The sequence below is a fragment of the Sus scrofa genome, chromosome 14, assembly GCF_000003025.6.
Source record: "Sus scrofa isolate TJ Tabasco breed Duroc chromosome 14, Sscrofa11.1, whole genome shotgun sequence".
NCBI classification, from domain to species: domain Eukaryota; kingdom Metazoa; phylum Chordata; class Mammalia; order Artiodactyla; family Suidae; genus Sus; species Sus scrofa.
This window is the reverse complement of record NC_010456.5, coordinates 115,387,428-115,411,058: the sequence shown is the minus strand read 5'-3', so window position 1 is coordinate 115,411,058 and position 23,631 is coordinate 115,387,428. Positions and strand designations below refer to the sequence as shown.

The 23,631-nt window shown below is 38.8% G+C and overlaps 1 protein-coding gene across 1 annotated transcript in view; it reads right to left on the bottom strand.

Annotated features, from left to right (window-relative positions):
• CFAP58 (cilia and flagella associated protein 58) overlaps positions 207-23,631 on the bottom strand; it is a 118,467-nt gene continuing 95,042 nt past the window's right edge. The window contains exons 16-18 of the mRNA XM_005671442.3: positions 8,277-8,396; positions 5,766-5,899; positions 207-1,267 (exon numbers count right to left, since the gene is read on the bottom strand). Of these exons, the coding sequence (XP_005671499.1) occupies positions 1,156-1,267; positions 5,766-5,899; positions 8,277-8,396 (366 nt within the window). The 3' untranslated portion in view covers positions 207-1,155. The remainder of the gene's footprint in view (positions 1,268-5,765; positions 5,900-8,276; positions 8,397-23,631) is intronic.

The following is a 23,631-nucleotide window of genomic DNA, read 5'->3' as shown; positions in this document are numbered from 1 at the left end:
CATGAGGATGCAGGTTCCACCCTGGCCTTGTTCAGTGGGTTAAGAATCCAACCGTGCCACAAGCTGTGGCACAGGTTGCAGATGCTGCTTGGATCTGGCGTTGCTGTGACTGATGTAGGCCAGCAGCTGTAGCTCCAATGTGACCCTTAGCCCAGGTGTAGCCATAAAAAGAAAAAAAAAAAAAATTACACAGGTCAAGTTATTGTGAGACAGATGGCCAGAGTGTCCCACATAACATTACTGAACAAACACTCTAAAAGAGGGAACTTTGAACTGATGCCCACGTAATTGTGGCTTCAACAACAAAGAAAATTCCAGAGATTCAGTGACTCAAAGTGTTGGCCTGCAGCCTGGAAGCCAAACAGATCCCTGTCCTATGTAACTGTGTTCTCCAAGTGGGAGGTCTAGGAAGGACAGACTTTCAGAGGATACCAGCCCAAACTCTTCATTTTACAGCCTTGGTTCCTCTGAATCAAATCCTTGTGTTAAATATTTCTCACAGTGGTTTTAAATTTTAATTGCATACTCTACCAAAGCAAAGATCAAAATCTCTACAAAGGTTCTTTTTATTTTTTATGATCAAGTATTTATTAGTGTGTCTCTTTGGAATAGATTTTCATACCCCAGGCCTGAAAAGAAATTCCATGTAGAAATCACTCCCTCAAAACACTTTTTAAATACTTGAGCGTTTGTCCTTTTTTTCCATGGCATCGATGGCTTGTTAATGAGGAGTAATTAGATTCTTCTTAATAAGAATGCACTGCATTTCAAAAATCTCTTTTAAAAAAATATAAAAATCTATGCACCAATGTCAATAATGGAGAAATGAGGACCCAAAGTGTCATTCATACAGACTGTCTAAGTGTGGTGCATTTCAAATCAGTCAGCGTGGTAGTGATGAAATATCTGCTTCGTGCAATGGGTCAGCTTCATTGAATGGATATAATTACATTCTGTTATTATCCACGTGGACTAAGAGAAGATCATCACTCTTTTACGTACGTGGCTACAGTAGTTCTGCATTTCTTTCCATCCTGGCATCTGAGCACTGATTTCCCTAAGTGTCAGATCCAAGGGATTTCAAAGTGACTCCTCCAAAATGTTCCAGAGTGAATTACATGAGCTCTTCGGCTGGACCCAGACAGCAGCCTCCAGTTAGGACTTCATCTTGGATGATTTGCTGAGGGGAAATCCGCCCCCAGTGAAACGAGGGCCAGTGGGTTTGGCCATGGAGAAGGCATCATCCATGCTTATTCTGTCCTTGTTCCTGTAAGAGAGGAGGTGAAAGTTAACTTCCATACTATCTTTTTTCCTCTTCTAAGTTTGATGTTAAGTTCTTCAGGTGAGTTAGCCACGAAAACTGCTTTGATCAAAGCTTTTAGTTTTAGACAAGGTGGTTGTTTAAATCTAATTAGGGGTTGTTGATAACACATAGAATTAGGCAAAGGCACAATTAAATATGCCTTCCTAATGTTAATCTAAATACAGACAGAAGCCCTCATTATAGCTCAAGCGCTGGACTAGAGGCTCCTGACTTGTAATCACCTTCCTTTTTTTCTTTTTGTCTTTTTTTTTTTTTTTTTTTTTTTTTTTTGCTATTTCTTGGGCCGCTCCCGAGGCATATGGAGGTTCCCAGGCTAGGGGTCAAATCGGAGCTGTAGCCACAGGCCTATGCCAGAGCCACAGCAACGCGGATCCGAGCCGCGTCTCGACCTACACCACAGTTCACGGCAACGCCGGATCGTTAACCCACTGAGCAAGGGCAGGGAGCGAACCCGCAACCTCATGGTTCCTAGTTGGATTCGTTAACCACGATGGGAACTCCACCTTCCTGTTTTTAAAAGCATTTGTTTACTTCCAAAGATCAGTCAGAAGAATCTTTCTCGTGGCTCAATTATAATGACTAATTAATCATTTATCAATGTTTATACTCCAAAGTTTCAGTGGAAGTATAAATATTTGTCACACACACAAGGTATCTTCATTAAACTTAGACATTTATGAAACACAAAATTTCTTGTAACTTCTTTTTTTTTTTTTTTTTTTTTTTTTGTATTTTTAGGGCCACACCTGCAGCATATGGATGTTCCCAGGCTAGGGGTCAAATGGGAGCTGTAGCCACTGGCCTAAGCCACAGCTACAGCAATGCCAGATCCAGGCATCTGCAGACTACACCAGAGTTCATGGCAACACCAGAACCTTAACCCACTGAACAAGGGGAGGGATCAAACCTGCAACCTCATGGATGCTAGTCAGATTCATTTCTGCTGAGCCACAATGGGAACTCCACATATAACTTTAGACAAGAAGCAGTTATTACTAGATATCATTTAAGATACAGGAAAATCTGGAGAAGATACAGGAGATAGTACATTTGGCAGTAAAGGAAGTTCTACCCTAAATTCTGGAGTGTATCTTCTGCATAGATTTTCTTTAAATACCCACACTTACACACACACACACACACACACACACGGGTGTTCTGCAGAGGTATATTAAACTTATGCAAATTACCTATTGTATAATTAGAGATCTTAGGGAAAACATCTTTGGAGTCCTGTTTTAAAAATAAAAATTGAGCAAACTACTAAGACCAAAAACAATTAGATATGACAACTAGAAATGATTCACCTCAGGAAAGAGAATGCTACCTTTTGCAGAAGAATATGACTTGTACTTCGGACTCCAGACCAGGCTGGGGGCCCGGAGTAGGGGAGCCTAAGGCATGTGGGTGGGGCTTCAGGTCAGGAGCATGATAAAAATGGTGTTTGCAGAAAAATGAAAAAAGGCAAAAAGGTAACAATGATCTGAGTTGCTCTTTTATACAGAGTATATGTGAGCAGACTATCCACAGAGATTATTTTCAATTATACCATTTGGAAAGAACCTGTAGAGGATTGGCTAATCAATCCAGCTGTCTCTTAGCAGAATTCATTTCATTATTATAGAAAGTATCCGCCAGAAATGGGACAAAAGCTTTCGCCTTGAGTGGATCCAGCAAAGAAGATTCCTTCAAGTACTCTGACAACTTGTCCACCTCCTGCCTGTTGTTAGATGCAGGCAGCACTCCCCACCTTGTCCTCTCTTGCCTTAAATAACCTACATTTTCCTCTCCGAAGGAATTTAAGCTTAATGCTTCTGGCCTGATTCAGACTGACTGACGGGAATAATGTCTCCTTTATATGATCTTTTTAATGTATTTATAGACCATCCTAACGGCTCCCATCAGCTTTCTTCCTTCCAGTCTCAACCATCTCAGCAGTTTTGTTCTGGCCTTGGTGTATTTTCCTTCAGCTCCTCAATCTTTTACTTTTGTTCTTCTCCTATGAACTCATATTTCTCTGTCCCCTTTCACTATATAGATCCCAATGAAACGGAACCACTAACAATACCCTAGTCGGGTCCGAGGGGCTAAAAAGAATGAGGATTCATAGAAAAGAAAAAGATTCGAGAGCAGCGCTATCCGATGGCATGCTCTGTGATGGTGGACAAGCTCTGTGTCTGGGCTGCCCCGTGAGGCGTCCACTAGCCATGTGCGGTGACTAAGCAGGTGAAAGGTGACCAGTGGAATGGAGGGACTAAACTCCTAATTTTATGTAACTGTAATTCACTTTCATTAAAAGAGCCGCTGGCATGCTGCTGGGGGAGAGGGGATGAGGGACAGCACAATTCTAGTAGATGGGCCACCGGGAAGGACAGAGGCCCTCTGTCAGTTACCGCACTGTGTACAGAAAACTGTGTGTGTGGTGCAAGGAATCAATAAGGTCAAAGGAAACATGGCCAAATCCCAGGGACAAGGCAGGGAGGTTAATTAGCTCTAGAAAGATAATTCACTGTTTAGCCAGGCCAGCAGCTTATAACTGTTTGAACTACATCACTGGTCTCTAGAACGAAGTGCATGAGCTCTACAGATGAGTGGAATGACCCACTGGAAAATGGAAAGAAGATACTGGAGATTCAATACTTTATCTCTGGGGAGTTCCCATTGTGGTTTAGCGGGTTAAGAACCCAACAAAGTATCCATGAAGATGCAAGTTAAATCCCTGGCCTCACTCAGTGGGTCAAGGATCCAGGGTTGCTGCAAGCTGTGGTGTCGGTCGCAGATGTGGCTTGGATCTGGCATTGCTATAGCTGTGGCGTAGGCCAGCAGCTGAAGCTCCAATTCAACCCCTAGCCCAGGAACTTCCATATGCCACGGGTACACCCTAAAGAAAAAAAAAACAAAAAAAGTTATCTTTAAAAATTAAAAACCTTGCTTTACTAATAATTACAAAGTGACAACAGTGCTTATATGTACTTTATAAATTAAAAAACACTGAAGGTAAAAACAAACAAAAATTATTCCAGGAGTTCCCATTGTAGCACAGCAGAAATGCATCCAACTAGTATCCATGAAGATGTGAGTTTGATCCCTGGCCTCGCTCAGTGGGTCGGGGATCCAGTGTTGCTGTGAGCTGTGGTGTAGGTCCCAGATGCAGCTCAGATCCCATGTTGCTGTGGCTGTGGTGTAGGCCAGAAGCTATAGCTCCAATTCGTCCCCTAGCCTGGGAACTTCCACATGCTGCAAATGTGGCCCTGAAAAAGCAAAAAAAAAAAAAGGAACAAAACAAAACCTATTCCTGGAGTTCCTGTTGTGGCTCAGTGGTTAACGAATCCAACTAGGAACCATGAGGTTGCGGGTTCGATCCCTGGCCTTGCTCATTGGGTTAAGGATCTGGTGTTGCCATGAGCTGTGGTGTAGGTTGCAGATGCAGCTCTGGCAATGCTGTGGCTCTGGCATAGGCTGGTGGCTACAGCTCTGATTGGACCCCTAGCCTGGGAACCTCCATGCTGCAGGTGCAGCCCTAGAAAAGACAAAAAAAAAAAAAAAAAACAAAAAACAAACCTATTCCAAAATATAAATTTTCTTTTAAAAACTACATGCATATATATTAGGGGAGGTTGTAAATTCAAAATGTTTTACTGACAACAGCGAGCATTCAAAGAGCTTAAAGTCCATGGAGCCAGACACTGGCCTCACACGGAAACTACAGTCTCCACTCCAACATTCATTTAATTCACATCGTTAATATTGGTGGTTTTCCAACATTGGTGTGCATGGAATACACCTGAGGAGAAATTAAACTACAGATTTTTGAGGCCCATCCAGAACCTGCTGAAGCCAAATATCTGGAAATGGAACCTGGGAACATGCATGTTTAATGAATCTCACCATCGATTTGGAATCAGATTAAGTTGCTAGACCCGAACATTAAGTCAGACCCATCTAAATTAGCTACAAGTTTTAGCAGTATTTTAGTCTACCAAGGAACTGGCTTCTAAATGTGGAACGGGGGAATATTCTGACTTACAAGAAGGGTAGATTTTTACTGGCAAATGAATTCGCATCCAGCTACTTTAAATAGCTGCCATCAGTGAATCATAGGAGGATGCATTCAAACCCTCTTTCACTGCGTCCTTGAAATGCCCATGGGAGTGAAAAACCAAACCTGACTTTCAATCCTCTAGTTTTCCTCTGCTTCACATGAGATCCACCAGTGAGCTGGTACTAATGGATCCCTGTTAGGGTCCCAAGGGGGGTCTCAGTATCAGACGAGACACCCATCTTGTTCTGACACCAACCCACTGAGTGACCCATAGAATGTCATTTACTGTGACTTAATTTACCCCAGTGAAGTCTGCGACTCCGTGACTGCCCCTAATTGTTTTGCTATCAGCAGTTAATTGGCACAACAAGATTAGGAGAACACCAGACTAATTCTTACTTCTGAATGTATTCTTTACGTTTCTGGGCAAGGTATTTCTTCTTTAAATTCAGCAGTTCATTGGTAAGTTTCTCAATCTCGTACTTATATTCTTGGCTCTGTGATTCATACATATTCAGTTCTGAGGACAAAACCTAGTGTGACAAATAAAGCAGCATTAACAGAAGAGACACAGTGAGACAATAGTCTTTTCTGAAAAAAGTTTTTGTAATCTGCTGCCACGTACCTCAGTGAGGCTAGAGATAGAAAACCATGTCCAGGTTTAATGGTTAATCCGCACACCAGTTCAGGGCCTGTATCTGGGTAAAAATCTGATGGAGATCTGAAGGCTCATAATCCAGTGACAAACTTAATGAAACCTCATTCCCCTGCTTAAAAGGAGAACTATCAGGCACATGTAAACAGGCGCACCTATAAATGGTGTAATGGGTTTCAAGAACATTATGCGTAGAAGCAGAAAAACGCCCAGACATACAGTATAAACTTGCTTTTAAAGCCTTTTTTTTTTTTTGAAGCTTTCAGAAAAGTCATCACTAGGGAGTATGATTCATCCGAGGATTATGGTAAAAATTATTCAGACTCATAATGCCACCACCACCACTAAGCAGCCATTCAATTTATGTGTTTTCCAAGGTGTTGTTCTGCTGAATGTCAATCACCTCTTTACTGTGCCTTTTGGGACTATTCACAGGTTCTCTGTTTATCTCAGCCCTGGGACACTTAGCACTAAGAAGCAGGGGACTATGGCATCTGCATGGGAGAATATGCCAAGAGGGACCACAATGGGAAGCCTAATTACCTGCCTCTTCCACTCTTGTGTTCATAGATGCTATTTCTTTCAAGCCGGACAAGAAAAGAGGGCATTTACTCATCTGAATGGATGTGTAAAGCCCACCAAAGCAAGGAGTACCCCCAACAAAAGTCAAGGGAAAAGAAGGGAGGCTATTGTTCTAAGGGGCATGGAGACGATTCGATTTGCTTTTCTTCTAGCTCCCTACTTTTAAAAATCTGTATAAAAAGGGGGTCTTTATCTTTTAGGTATTCATCTGCTTCTGAATTCCTTCCTCTTAACTGCCATGAAAAGGATTCTGAGTATGTTATCATGTGCTAAAGAATATACTTTTCATGTTGGAGGAGAATCTGTCTTCACAGTTAAACTCTTAGTAATAAAAATCTTGTTTCCAAAAAATGAATGTGGAATATCCTAGAAGAGTGCCGATAATGACGACATATTGGCGGGCAGGCTTAGGGTTACCCACTTCTGAATCTCTTCCAGCAGGGGTTACATGTCATTCAGAGCAAAAGATCTGGATGTCCTGAGATAAAGGGTTAAAAGCAACAAAAGTCTCCCATGAACCACTGAATGCAAGCCAGCGCTAAGTGTGCCCTTCTGACAGTCTTATGAAGACAGAGATTTGCTTTTAAAATCTACACCCACCCCCTGAGAAAAGAAGTTTTTATTTTGTTTGATATATTCAATTGTTTAAAGGGATGACAATAATCAAAAGATTATGCCTCCTGCAAAACTCAAATTATGTCTCAGGATACTCATGTGAAATGAATGCTTAGAGTGATAAGTTGAAAATTAATGCTGTCATTACACTTCTGTTTTCATCTGCCTTTTTTAAGCAAAAGGATGCGATTTTACAACATTCTATTTGTGAAAGGATTAGTACTCTATTAGTAGCATGGCATCTACTTTACCCCAGGTAGAAAGGCAGTGATTATTACCATCATTTCGCAGGTAAGCGCCAAGATTCAGCTGGCATGTACTACATTTCATTCATGTGTGTGTATAAACTTGCCCTAATATGTTGGGAATATCTAAGTACTTGCTTAAGAGGTAAAGCTAAATATATAGTGGGAACACAAACTTTTTGAGAAAACTTTAAAAAGATACATGTAAGGGTGAAATATTCCATCTCTCCAGATGACATTCTTACGTCATCGAAAAGGGAGTTTATTCTAACAGAACCCTAAAATGATTTTACTGCCCTTTCATGGCTACTTATTTGATAGATGGTCATGAAGCAAGGCCCTGGAGGACAGAGGAGTGTCTGAGCTTTGTGTACATTTATTTCAGGTGGAATAGGAGAGCAAAAGTCTACTTTGACACAGTGGTCTGCTTCGGTGGGCAATGGTGTTAAAATATGTCCTCTGTTCTTCCCCACCATCCAAATCCTCTAAGTCATCTTGAGATAAAGCACACAAACCCTAACCCCCAAATTTCCATTCCATTGTCATCATTCTCTCCCCAGTTCTTTCTCCACTGGCTCATCTCCCTCTTTGGTGGAAGGAAGTATGGGGTCTCTTAGTCTAGGAGCAGAGGAGTAGTTCTGGGACTTTCCCTGCTCCTCCGAGGACTGGGGGACTAAAAATGTTGACCTCAATGGAGTATGGTGTTTGGGAAACCGGCTCTTTGTGTCGAGTCAGTGGACTTGTCCAGGGGTGTTTCCCAGAGTGTGGCAGTCCTTCAGCCATCCCCCAGCCAGGAGAGAGCCAGCCACTTACTTTTAGCTGCTTGGTCTTCTCCCGCAGTGTGTGGCGGTAGATCTGTAGCTGCTCTGCAGCCTCGGGCCCAGGCTGACGTGCCAGGATGTGCTTTAGTTCCACATACAGTTTCTCCTTTTCCTGGTGGAGAGCATAACCACAAATGGAGATAAACAACCCCATCAAGACAAGGAACGTGCCTTTAGCAGCATGTCAGGATGATTTGGGATCATCCTAAGATCCATCCCAGATCCACCCTGATCACATTTACCCATAGATTCATTCAATCATGCATCAAGCCATGTGACTTAATCTCCAAAATATACAAACAGCTCATACAACTTCAACAATAACTCAACAACAACAAAACAAACAACCCAATCGAAAATGAACAGAAGATGTAAGCAGGCATTTCTTCAAAGAAGACATACAAATGGCCAGCAAGCACATGAAAAGATGTTCAACATCACTAATCCTGAGAAAAAAGCAAATCGAAATTACAAAGAAGTATCACCTCACACATCGGTTAGAATGGCCATCATTAATAAGTTTACAGATAACAAATGCAGAATTCCCGTCATGGCGTAGCGGAAATGAATCCGACTAGGAACCGTGAGGTTGCAGGTTCAATCCCTGGCCTCACTCAGTGGGTTAAAGATCTGCATTGCCGTGAGCTGTGGTGTAGGTCACAGATGCGGCTTGGATCTGGCATTGCTGTGGCTGTGGCATAGGCTGGCAGCTACAGCTCTGATTAGACCTCTAGCAGGAACCTCCATATGCCACAGGTGTGGCCCTGAAAAGACAAAAAGACAATAAATAAATAAATAAATAAATAACAAATACTAGAGAGGGTGTGGACAAAAGGGAACCCCCCCACACACACTGTTGGTGGGAATGTAAATTGATGCAGCCACTATGGCAAATAGTATGGAGGTTCCTCAGAAAACTAAAAATATAATTACTATATGATCCAGGAATGCTCCTCCTGGGCTTATACCAGGACAAAACAATTCAAAAAAATACATGCGCCCCTATGTTCAGAGCAGCACTATTCATAATAGCTACACTTGGGAACAATCTTAACATCCATGGACAGATGAATGGATTAAGAACATGTGGTACATATATACAATGGAATACTTCTCAGCCATAAAAAAGGACACAATAATGTCATTCACAGCAACATGGATGCAACTAGAGATTATCACACTAAGTGAAGTAAGTCAGAATGAGGACAAATACTACATGATATAACTTATATGTGGAGTCTAAAATATATCACAAATGAACCTATCTACAAAACAGAGACAGGCTCACAGATATAGAGAACAGACTTGTGGTTGCCAAGGGGGAGGGAGTGGGATGGACAGGGAGTTCAGGGTTGATAGATGTAAACTATTACATTTAGAGTGGATAAGCAACAAGGTCCTGCTGTATAGCACACACACATATATATATATGTGTGTGTGTATATATATAGTAACACTGTAACATTGTAAATCAATTATACTTTAATTAAATTTTTAAATAAAAAATAAATTTAAAAAAATCATATATCAAGCCACATAGAGTCCTGGCTCTACCCACCAGTGGGCCGGGGGCAGCCTCATGATCCCCAGACTGTGTGGCCAACCACACAGGAAGCCTACCCTGCCCTCCAGTGGACTCACAACCACTGTAGGAAGAAAGGCCTCACAGCCAACCTGACCAGAGGCCAGCCTCACCTACCAATTTGCCCACAGTAATCAGCCCTGCCACAATAGAAGGACACATACAGTCCACAAAGAGGGAACCACTAGAGCATATAGCTCTTGTTGCCAGAGGGAAGTGGGCCCCAAAGATATCTCCTACATAGGGCAACTTCCCCAAAGTCAGAAAATGTTTTAACTGATGTACCTAACACATAGAAATAAACACAGAGAATTTGGGAAAAATGAGGAGACAGAGGAACATATTGAAAATGAAGGAACAAAACATAACCTCAGAAAAAGAACTAAAGGGAGCATAGATAAGAAATCTTATAAACAAAGGGCTCAAGGTAATAACTATAAAAGATGCTTACTGAACTTGGGAGAAGAATGAATGAACACTGAAAATTTCAACAAAGGGAATATAAAGACAGATCAAACACGGCTAAAGAATAAAATAACTGCAATAAAAACGCACAAGAAGGAAACAACATCAGATTCGATAATATAGAGGAATTGTAAACTGAAAGACAAGACTAGCAGAAATGGAAAGAAAAAAAATTTTAGTGCGGACAGTTTAAGGGACCTCTGGTATAACATCAAGTATAATAATATTTGTGTTATGAGGGTCCCAAAAGGAGAAGAGAAAGAGAAAGGGCCAGAGAAAATATCTGAAGAAATAATAGCTGAAAACTTCCCTAACCTGCAAAAGAAAATACAGAGTTTCAAACAGCATCAACTCAAAGGGAACTGCACCAAGGCACATTGTAATTAAAACGGCAAAAATTAAAGATAAAGAGAGAATATTAAAAGTATCAAGAGAAAAGAAACTAGTTATATACACAGGAACTCCCATAAGATTATCAGCTGGATTTTCAGTAGAAACTTTTCAGGGCAGAAGGGAGTGACACAATATATTCAAAGTGATAAAAGGAAAAAATTTAAAACCAAGAATTCTCTACCTAGAAAGATTATAGCTTAGATTTGAAGTAGAGAGTTTATAGACAAGCAAAAGCTAAAAGGGTTCAGTACCACTAAATCAGCTTTACGAGAAATGTTAAAGGAACTTTTATAAGTGAAAAAGAAATAGATACAACTAGAAATATGGAAATTATGAAAGAGAAGATCTCACTGGTAAAGGCAAACATCACAGTAAATGTAATAAATCAACATACAAAGCTAGCAGGAAGGTTGAAATACAAAAGTAGTAAAAATCATCTATTATCTAATAAGTAGTTAAGAGATACATAAAAAATGTAAAATATGGCATCAAAAACATTAAACATGGTATGGAGGAAAAATCTAGAATGCATTCAAACCTAAGAGATCATCAATTTAAAATAATCATATATATATATGATACACAATATACAAACATGGTAATCACAAACCAAAAACCTATAAAGATACAGATGTTAAAAAAAGAGAAAGGGAGTTCCTGTCATGGCTCAATGGTTAACAAATCCAACTGGGAATCATGAGGTTGCAAGTTCAATCCCTGCCTTGCTCAATGAGTTAAGGATCCGGCATTGCCGTGAGCTGCAGTGTAGGTCACAGATGCAGCTCAGACCCCATGTTGCTGTTGCTCTGGCACAGGCCGGCAGCTACAGCTCCGATTAGACCCCTAGCCTGGAAACCTATATATGCCGTGGGAGCAGCCCTAAAAAAGGCAAAAAGACCAAAAAAAAAAAAAAAAGAGAGAGAGAGAGAGAGAAAAGCACTTGACTCTAACACTACAGATAGTCATCAAATCACAAGGGAGAAAAGCAAAAGAAGAACAAAAAACTTTTTAAAAAGAAAAATAATTAACAAAATGGCAATAAGTACATATCTATTAATAATTACATTAAATGTAAATGGATTAAATGTTCCAATCAAAAGACAGAGAGTAGCTGAAAGAGTACAAAAACAAGACCCAAATTATGCTGCCTACAAGAGACTCATTTCTCATTTCAGATCTAAAGACACATATAGCCTGAAAGAGAGGGGATAGATCCAAGTAAATAAAATATCAGAAATGAAAGAAAAGTTACAACAGCCACACAGAAATATAAAGGATCATAAGAGAAAACTATGAACAATTATATGCCAATAAAATGGACAATCCAGAAGTGGCTAAATTCCTAGAAATGTTCAATATCCCAAGACTGCTTCAGGAAGGAAGAAATAGAAAATATGAACAGATAAATAAAAAAATTTAATCAGTAACAAAAAAAAATTCCCAACAAAGAAAGATCCAGGATCAGATGGCTTCACATATGAATTCTACCAAGCATTTAAAGAAGAGTTAACATTTATTCTTCTCAAACTATTCCAAAAATTTGAGGAGGAAGGAATACTTCTGGAATTCATTCTACTAAGCCATCATCAACCTGAAACTAAAACCAGGCAAAACCACCACAAACAAAAGAAAATTATAGACCAATATCACTGATGAACATATATGGAAAAATCCTCAACAAAATATTAGCAAACCAAATTCAACAATACATTAAAATGATCATATGCCATAATTAAGTGGAACTTATTCCAGAGATGCAAAGATGGTTCAATATGCACAAATCAATTAATGTGATACAACACAATTAACAAATTAAAGAATAAAAATCATATTAACATTTCAATAGATTCGGAAAAGGCTTTTAACAAAATTCAACATCTGTTTACTATAAAAACCTCAACAAAAGAATATAGAAGGAAAATACCTCAACATCCCAAAGCCCATAAACAACAAACCCACAGCCAATGGGATGAAAAGCTGAAAGCATTTCCTTTAAGATCAGAAACAAGACAAGGATGTCCACTCTTACCACTTTTATTCAACATAGTATTGTAAATCCTAGCCACAGCAATCAGGCAAGAAAAATAAGCAATATATATCTAAATTTGAAAGGAAGAAATAAAATTTCATTGTTTGCAAATGACATAACACTATATATAGGAAGCCCTAAAAATGCTACCAAAAAAAAAAAAAAACTACCAGAACTAATAAAGAAGTTGAGTAAATTTGTAGGATACAAAACTAACATACAGAAGTCTATTCTATGTCTCTACACTAATAGGAAATATCAGAAAGATAAGTTAAGAAAACAGTCCTATTTACAATGACATCGAGAAGAATAAAATAATAAACCTAAAAAAAGAGGTTAAAGAGTTATACTCACATCAATAAGACACAGATGAAAGAAATTGAAGATGACACAAATAGAAGGATATATCATACTCATAGATTAAAAGAATTAATATTGTTAAAAATGACCATACTACCCCAGGCAATCAACAGATTCAATGCAATATCGATCAAAATACCAAAGGCACTCCTCACAGAACTAGAACAAGTAATTTTAATATTTGTATGGACTCTTCAAGAGCCAGAGTATTCTTGAGAAAGAAGAACACATCGTCCTGGTTTCAAACTATGCTACAACGCTACAGTAATCAAAACAATACGGCAGTGACACAAAAACAGACACATAAATCAATGGAACAGAATATAGAGCCCAGAAATAAACCTATGTTTATATGGTCAATTAATCTATGACAAAGGAAGCTAGAATAAATAATGAGGGAAATGCAGCTTCCTCAATAAATGGTGTTAGGAAAACTGGAAAGGGCACTTGCAAAAGAATCAAAGTAAACTATTTTCTCACACCATGTACAAAAAATAACCTCAAAATGTATTAAAGACTTAAATGTAAGACCTTAAGCCATAAAAACTCCTAGAAGAAAACATAGGCAGTAAACTCTTTGACAATGGTCTTTGCAATATCTTTTTGGATCCATAGGCAAGGGCTACAGAAGCAAAAATAAACAAATGAACTACATCAAAGTAAAAAGCTTTTGCAAAGAGAAGGAAACTACCAACAAAATGAAAAGGCAACCTACTCAATGAGAGAAGATATTTGCAAATGATATATCCAAAAAGGAATTAATATCCAAAATACAGACAACTCATACAACTCAATATCAGAATAAAAACCCTCAAACTCTATTAAAAAAACAAAGGACTTGAATAGATATTTTTCCAAAGACAACATGCAGATGGCCAACAGACACATGAAAAGATGCTCAACATTCAACATCACAAAATTATTGGGGAAATGCAAATCAAAACCACAATGAGATACCACCTCACACCTGTCAGAATGGCTATCATCAAAAAGAACACAAATAACAAAGATTGTTGAGGATGTGGAGAAAATGGAATCCTTGTGTACTGTTGGTGGGATTGTAAATTTGTGCAGCCAATTTGTAAATTGGAAAACAGTTCCTGAAAAAATTAAAAATAGAACTGCCATACAACATATAACTTTCACTTTTGGGTATTTACCTGAAGAAAACAAAAACACTAACTCAAAAAAATATATGCATACCAATGTTCATTGATGCATTGTTTATAATAGCCAAGATACAGAGAAAACCTAAATGTTCATTGATAGAAGAATGAATAAAGAAGATGTAATTACGGGTATATAAGGAATATTAACACAAAAAAATAAAATCTTGCAATTTGTAACAATACAGATGGATCTGGGGGTATTATGCTCTGTGAAATAAGTCAGCAAAAGATAAATACCATATGATCTCACTTAAATGTAGAATCTGAAAAACAAAACAAGTTAGCAAAACAAAACAAAAATAGACTCACAGATATGAAGAATGAACAGGTGGTTGCCAGAGGCAAGGGGGTTGGGGGAGGAGAAATAGCTGAAGAGGATTAAGAGGTACAAACCACCAGTTATAAAATAAATAAGCCACAGGGATATAATATGCAGCATAAGGAAAATGGTCAACAATATTGTAGCAACTTTGTGTGGGGACAGATGGTTACTATACTTATTGTCATGATGACTTCATAATGTATGCAAATGTCAAATCACTACGCGGTACACCTGAAACTAACATAACATTGTACATCAGCCATATTTCAATTTTAAAGAGTCATGCACATTCCAACACTCATCAAGGACCCAAGATGTGCCCAGCATTTAGATACAAACAATAAGACAAATAAGGAAGAAAAGTCTCACTCTACCTAAATTTATGATCACAGGACTGAGAGACGAGGATAGTGACAGATTTCGACAAAGTGTTTGGCCAGTAAAAGCAGGAGTGACTAATACTAGTTGGAGGAGTTGGGGGAGATATTCTTCAAATTTCCCTTGAAGAATAAATAGGAGTTTTTCCTATGAAGAGAGAGAAAATAAGAGCTTTTTAGGCCAAGATTCAGTGATTGAACATGGAAGGGATGAGTCTAGTTCGGCAGGTGCACTGGGCAGAAAGAGGGAGAAGCAGAAAGGGCTGGGCTCATAGGTTGGCACAGGAGATATGATTTGAGACCACATCCTTTAGGCACCTGGGAGTCAAAGATGAACTAAGCCTGGGTTTGTCTTGAGCTGGAGCAGGAAGGCAGAGAACAATGAAGGGACTGCTCAGGGCACCAGTATAAGCAGAAGATGAAGAAAGCTGGACCTAAGACCAGTAGAATGGAAAGCAGGTAGAGGTGAAGACATTTCTGAGATAGAATCAGGAGGATTTGGTGAATGACCAGACAAGTGAGGAAGGGAGGAGCAGGAGCCCAGAGGACTTCAAAGTCTCTAATGTGGACACCACGGAGGCTGGAGGGTCAAGGCAATAGAGGCAGGGAGGCTGAGCGGGGGAGGATGTAGAGGCAGGGAAAAGAAACTATCACTACATTCTTTTCTGACAATCAGTGGGTTCCTGAGACTTAGTTTGAGGCCCTATGGGAATATCTAGAAGAGGAGGTAAAAATAAGGTCTCAGACTTGAGAATTGACAAGCAAGTTGGAACTAGAGGTGGGACATGGCCAAGACAGTGGATCCATCAACTGGGATGGCTTATAGGGAAGGCCAGAACAATCAGATATCTGAGAACAACTGCATATAAGGGATGGGTAAGTAAAAAAGACCCAGAGAAAGAGAATGGGGGAGAGTAATTGAGTGTTCCCAAATAAAGAAAAGGTTTTAAAAAAAAGAAATGGGAGTTTCCAGGGTCTCACGAAAGGATGGGTGGCATCTCTGCAGCACCAGGACACAGGTTGGATCCCCAGCCTGGCACAGTGGATTAAAGGATCCAGTGTTGCTGCAGCTGTGGTATAGGTCACAGCTGTGACTTAGATCTGATTACTCACCAGGGAACTCCATACGCCACTGGGTGGCCAAAAAAGAGAAAAAAAATAAAATAGAATGGGAAGAATGATTTGAATAGTCAGTGACATCAAATAGAGTAAAGAGAAGAAACCAGAAAAGGATGGAAAATAGCCTCTGTGATGGGCTGTGGTGGACTGTGAGGACCAAGCAGTCTTGGTCAACAAGGCTGGAGTAACACGTGGGGAGCAAAGGACACAGAGGTTGGAAAACAAATCAGAAGCAGGAAGTAAATAAAGCGAGTCTTTTAAAAAACCTAAGATGGGAAGAAAGGAGACCTCAAAATGGTTTGAGGAGCAGGTAAAAATCCAGGAAAACTAAGATATGCAAATTTGTAGAACTAAAAGAAAGGACTTCCTAGGATCCCAAAGGAAATTATAATTCTATAACTTAATCAATCCAATAAACCCTGAAGTTGAATTGCTTGTAACATGTTTTCAGATCCTTAAACTAAAGATATTACATACAAACAAAGATTTATTTCTAAGGCATCTCAATTCTAGATTCCAATTTCTCTAAACTGCAATAATATAAATGAACACTAAAAAAAACTAGTGTGTCTGCTTGTCTCTGTACTTTTACATTTACTTTCTTAAGGTAATTAATTATGTTAAGGGAAAAAATATAAGTAAAAGCCCTCTCATCAAATAAAACACCCAGTCAGATGGAAACTCATTTTAACCTAGAGCTAAGTAGTCTTAACATTGTCATCGAAGAATCTGGTTTTGCCAGATAACATAAAAGTCATCTTAAAAAAAAAGAGATAAAAGAAATGTCATTAACCAGTCACAGTTAAGCATTTGTTTTTGTTTTTCCTTTTCCCTGGCCAAATTATAAAACATTTATTACAAATAACATGGCTCTACTTTCAAAAGAATGTATGCAACTTAAAAATTAGTTGGATGGGATAAGCTTCTGGAGAAACAAATATTCCAACTAATACTCATCATTTAAGATATAATTCCAGAAATGACAGAAATCCAAAATCATGCACCAAAGAAAAAAGGTGAACAAACAGAATTATGAAGTGGTGATTTTCCTTTGCTGTACAACATGTCCTATCACACCTTGCAATGTAAGCTTCCCGGTAAATGTATATAGCAAGTGATGAGAACGGTATCAGGAGGTGAGTTTATTTTCTATGGTCACTTAACACCTGCTCTGTTGGAAAAATAACACTTCTGACAGGGCTTCAAGATTCAATTTGGAGAGGGTAATAAGGATGTGGAGAAGCCCATGAAACCGTTTTGTCCATTTCTTTCACCTCATCTTTCTCTGCACCCAGAGTATGAGTTGAGTCAAAAAGCAAAGAACCTCCCAGTGATGAGGAGGAAGCAATCTGGTCAGGGGTACAACAACGTCGAAGTGAAAAGACCACCTTGCTCCAAGAACCCTCCAAAGTTTCACAGGCACTAAGTCTTTTCGATTGCTCCTGGTAGAAATGGAGGAAGGAAATACAGGAGAAAGGCTGGAAGAAGCAAGCGTCTTTACCTCACCTCACAGGTGAGAATCTCAAGGTCAACGGGAATGCGTGGTGTGTCCAACTCCCTCGATAAGTCAAAAACCTCCCCATGAGGATACCCAAGGATCACTTTCTCCATGCAACACCTCCTCTGGGGCTTGAAGACGGGTTATAACCCTGAAAGATCTGGATCAAACCGAGCTACATAATTCCTAAAAGCTACATGGTAACATCAATAGAAGAATGGAACCAGGTCCAAAGCCAGGTGAGAGGGTATCAGAGGTAAGGACACAACTCGGCTCTCCCTTCTGCTGACTTAGACTATCTGCCGTGATGCCTAACGAGACCTGGAATCTTCACATAGCGAACCATGTTGCCGCTTACCCTGTCTTCTTCTTTAATTCCCTGGGTTTTTTTTCAAGGCTGTGGACTGCATTGAAATGGATTTATTCTAAAGCATAACTGAGTGAGTGAACAGTAAGGGCCCACAAGCACAGAGCAAAGTAAAGAAACAGAGTGAATTACCATGAAAACTGCCTGAGTATTCAAAGTCCAAGAGTTCTGAGAGTTAAATAACCCTGGACAAGTGATGCATGTGGGTTCATGGTAGGTGGAAAGAATACCAAATGAGACTTCAGGGACGAAGACAGTGAAATGTGTGAAGAACACGGGGAGAGGGGATGGAGGCAGTGGTTGAAATGCACTCCCAGGCTTCACCAGTGTGAATTTGGGTCTCCGCTTACAATGGAAAACCCCAATTTTGATAAAACCGAAGTGAAGGCTGGTCAGTATTAACATTCTAACTGTGTATATCACACATATTTGTGTGTGGGGAGAACGTGCCAGTAATTTAGATAAATATGGAGTGTTTGATGGATTGAAGGTCTTAAGTACGATTGTTTTCCAATTTATTTCTCTCCTAACCCTCTACAAGGGCCAACCAAGCTCTTCAAACATTGTGCAGTGGTGTGTATAATAACCCCATTTAGAGACAAAGCATGCAATTCTATTATAAAGAGAATCTATCTTATGCAACAGAGACTCATTAGCTGTCCGATGTATATTGTCTCCATAAGCCAGCGGTGGCAGAACCAGCTGCCTTGTAATACATATCCTGTCCTTCTTCATTAAGCCACATCCATTTCTTTTTAAACCAAGTCAATTAATTTGTCACTAGGTTAGAAGCACCATATGTCAATGGAACATCATAAGAAAATCATAAATAGTTTATTATTTCCCTACCAACAAAAGATTGCATCTTCAGGTTGGCACTTCTTTATTTATTCAGAGTTTGTGCATAATGCACATCAAAATTACTTTGTAGCATGCCTCAGTCTTTAAATTACTTTATGAATAGTTGTAGTGGAAAAAAGGCTAGGCTATTAATGCCAAGAGACTAGCCCACTCTTTGGCGGAGCACAGCATTAACCACACTACGTCCATCCTTGAAATGATGTTCCCTTCCTAGACATCCCAGGCTCTTGGTTGGACAGACTGTCAGACGTGGTTATGGACTCTTTGGTTATGGATTCTTTTGCTGCAAGAGTCTCTGCCAAGTTATGCTGGACAACAGCACAGCTCATTGTCAACACTGACTGAGTAGAGTGGTAAGAAATTAATTACAGTATTAGCTTCAAATAATACTGTCACTATATGGTGACAGTCTGTAACCTCATACTGGGAACTCCAGATATGGAATCACTCAGATTTCAGGTATCTATTTTATCTGACAATAAATTAAAAGTCTACATTCTGAACCCGTCTATGCAAATAAGAGTCAGTGCTATTCTGGATACAATTCAGAGGAAGAAATTGAGCTGCTCACAGAACTCCTTTCCCCACCAAGTTACAATTCTGTATTCACTGTCTGTTTCCATATCCCCTCTTCTGCTTTGCATCTTCAGCTGAAAACAGAAGGTAGTTCACATTCAATGCACACCTAACACTCTTCTTCCTCAACTCACCTATTTGAGGTGATAACTGACTGAGAGGAACTAATTTATTCTGTTTTAATCTGAATCTGAGTTTGGCAAATGCCAGTGCATTGATTCTGCGCACCGCAGATTCATCAATTTGCTTGGGCGAGCATTGGGAAAAATCGCCTCACCCCGTGAACTAGCTCACTCATGTGAAACAGGCAGCGTTCCTCCTGATCCAAAGCCCCACACTAAAGGAACCCACCAGGGTAAAAGCCACCCTCTCAGATGCTTGGCTATCATGCACTCTAAGGAAAGAGACCCCATCTTGTCTTTGATCACCCAATGGGTTCAAGATGAAGTTGACTTTTTTTTTTTTTAATCCCATGACCGCTACTCCTGAGGAAGCCTACTTCACAGAACAGAAAATCTTGTTTCCAAAATGTCAAGAGATGCCATTTGTGTTACTTCAGTATTTCATCTCCACGAATCCATTCTTTTTCTCCAACTGAATTACAAGCCTTTAAGGTCAGAACCACAGTGGATATTTCTACAGATCCCTCACAACTGCTATTGTGTTCTAGTCATTCTTGGGGCTCCGTACTTTTGTTGCGTGCAATTATATTATCAGAAAACTATGCCAATCATATCTTAATAGGACACATCATAGAGGTAAAGTATATTTATGTTAAGAACTTTTACTTGAATTAGACCATTGGGTATCATCTTCCTGTTTACAGAGTTTGTATGTAATTCACCCCAGGGAGCCAGTACAATAAATTTCATAGATTCGAGCTAAACCTGTTCATTGCATATATTGTATATAATTAAGAAACCACTTGTACAAACTTGATCTTTTAGTTAAATGTTTATAGTGGTTTTCTGATAGTATGAGTTATTTCAAATATTTTTTAATTCATAAGACCTGCAAATGTATTCAGTTAATTGGCTCTGAAAACTCCATTAATATGTGCACATACATACCGATACATATGTGTGAAAATGCAAACATAACTCAAACTACAGTCCTCAACTAAATAATGTGTTGACTTTCTCAACAGCCTCCTTAAACACAGAAATTCTAATTGTACACATAACCCTCTTCCATAATTAAAAATGCAGTACATTTTTGCCTCTTTGCTTGGTTTCAGGCCTTTTCCATCCTCCCACCTCCAACCACAATTTTTAACAAAAGACTAAATCCGGACTTACAAATTTACACCAAATTATTTCCCTTTCTCTATAAAGGCGAATCCGGAACACTGCCTAATTTATCTAGGAATGCCTGTTTTCATTAGCAGGAAAGTAAATGAGAAACTTTGTAAACATATAACATTTCTATCTAGCTTTAGAAAAGGAAAAAATAATGGCTGATACCTTGGGGCTTTCTTGTTTATTAGCTTTATAACAAACATGTCAGCCAAGCTGAACTCTGGACCTATCTTGTTTATGATGTCATGAAGTGGTAAAGCCCCCTGGAGAGGATGGGGGATGCTGGATTTGGGATGAAACAGAATTACACAGCTGAGTTCCTTGTGAGCAGGGAACTACTTGGTTACACAGTGGTTCTCGGCTTCGGATATAGATGATTAAGTGTTTTATGAGGCATATGAGAAATTTGCATGCACTAACCTTCACCATTTCTGTAACAATAAATGTTCTGGTGCTTCCTGATATAAGCAACACAAACTTTCTTTTTTTCTTCTGTTTTTAACACAGACTTTCTTAATAGATCTTTTCACAAGGGAAATTATTTCCAAAAGTAAATATATGTTTATGAAGTCCTATACAAAGACGTAATCGGCTAGAGCAGCCTAAACTCCGTTACCACAAATGCTGGCTTGTTTTACCCTTGTACCTTAGCAGCTTAATGTATGTGAAGGATCTGTATGTGTTAAATAATGATAGTGTTGACTTTTCTTAAAGCCTGTAGTGAAAAAGGTGTAAAAAAATCCAAGTCAATTAAGTTTTTATTTAGTACCAATACCGTGCATATTACTTGTGCCAGTTTCATACATATGAAGATAAGTAAGGTCAAAAACTCCAAGGAGCTTACCATCAGCTGAAGAAAGACAAATAACTACGTCATAAAGCAAGACAGAACAATGTCAGGTCCACAGAGAGTGGGTAGGGGTGGTGTGCAGTGTGTGGGAAGGTTCAAAAAAAGAGGTGATTCCCACTTGGTGGACCATACAGAGGGAAATAGTTCAGATGGATGTTGGTGGGAGTATTAGTAGCAGTAATAATATTTGTATTCATGAATTAGAGAAGAGCCTCACTATGGAAGGACTAATTTAAGAGCTAAAGCCACTTGAAGTCAAGCCACTTGAAATGTGACCTTTTTTCATAATAAATAGTAAGGAAAAAAGTTTGTATGAGATGTTTTCCTTGGAAAATTCATACAGAGAAGCCTATTTTGTCTTATTTAAATTTTACATTTTACACTTTAATTACAAAATTTTACATTTTGATTGTAATAATGTATTAACTCACTAGAATAATTTAAACTATTGGATTTTTAACATAACATTATTTTACTGTAAATTTGACTTCATGTATGACTTATGAAATATAATATTTTCTTAAATTTTTATAACAACCATACAAAAGGATATCTATACCATATATAACTACAAAGCATAATAACAAAATGAATGCTCATTATGAATCCATCCTCCAACCTATGAAACAGAACATTATCAATGCCTAAATCCCTGGGCCTACACAACTGCCACCATCAGTCAAGGTAAGCACCATTCTGAATCTCATCATTCCCTGGATTTTTTCATATAGTTCTATCATATACTTATTACTTAATTTTGCTTTGCTTTGAGCTTTATAAATATATATCCAAGTGTACCTAGTTTTCTCGGTGTCATTGTATGTTTCTGTTCATGTAGTTCACCTGATATGCTATTGGATGACACCTCTGCAATTTACCCATCTCCCTGTTAGTGGGCATTTGGATTGTTTGAAGGGTTTTGTTTTTACTAACAGTGTTTCTCTGAACATTCTCTTTTTTTTTTGGTCTTTTGTCTTTTTAGGGCCCACCTGCGTCATATGGAGGTTCCCAGTTTAGGGGTTGAATCAGAGCTGAAGCCGCTGGCCTATGCCACAGCAGTGAGGGATCTGAGCCACATCTGCAACCTACACCACAGCTCACAGCAACGCTGAATCCTCAACACACTGAGCAAGGCTAGGGATCGAACCTGGGTCCTCATGGATCTTAGGCTCGTTAACCGCTGAGCCGCAACAGGAGCTCCTCTCTGAACATTCTTGTGCATAATTACTAGTTCACAAAGACAAGTTGTTCCCACATGTCAACCTAGAAGTGGAATTGCTGCATCTTAAAGATGTATGAAGGTTCAACTTTGTAAGATAATGTAAAATTATTTTCCAAAGCATTATATAAAAAGATCCCCACTTATCTGCATCCGTACCACCATTTGGTGTTTCAGGAATTCCTCAGCAGAGGACCCAGCTAAGCCATACCCAGACTCCTGATCACCAAAATTATAAAATAATGTGTAACATAAAATTTCAGAGCTTTAAGCTGTGAAATTGGTGATAATTTATAACAGAGCAATAGAAAACTACAAACATCTTAACTTTTATCCCTCTAGTAACAGCAAAATTGTATCTTAGTATGGTTGCATATTTCATGTCTCTGCTTAGCATAAATAAGGTTGAACCTCCTCTAAGAAATGTCTGTTCGCATACATTGTTTTCCTGTTTTTCTACTGAGTTGTCTTTTCCTTATTGACTTATAATTCTTTATATATTCTGGATAAAGATATATAAAGTTTGTGCCTTGCTTTCTTTAATGACTTCTTTTAAGGAACAGACATTCTTAATTTTAATGTGGAAAGATTTATCCATAATTTCTTTTATGGTTAATGTTTTTTGTGTCTTAGTTAAGTACTCAGACCAATTATTTTTAAAAGACTTCCTTTGGCAGAAATATTCAAAGCCTTCATTAATTTCTCCCAAATCCCCTCTTAATCCTTTGATATTTAAAACATTCTCTTTTGAGAGACTTGCACATTACTTGATCAATTTTCTCTTTTTCTACCAGATGCTGATTTGTCATTGCCTTTGCATATGATTCCATCGTTTTCCTAATATCACTTGCATTGACTTTAT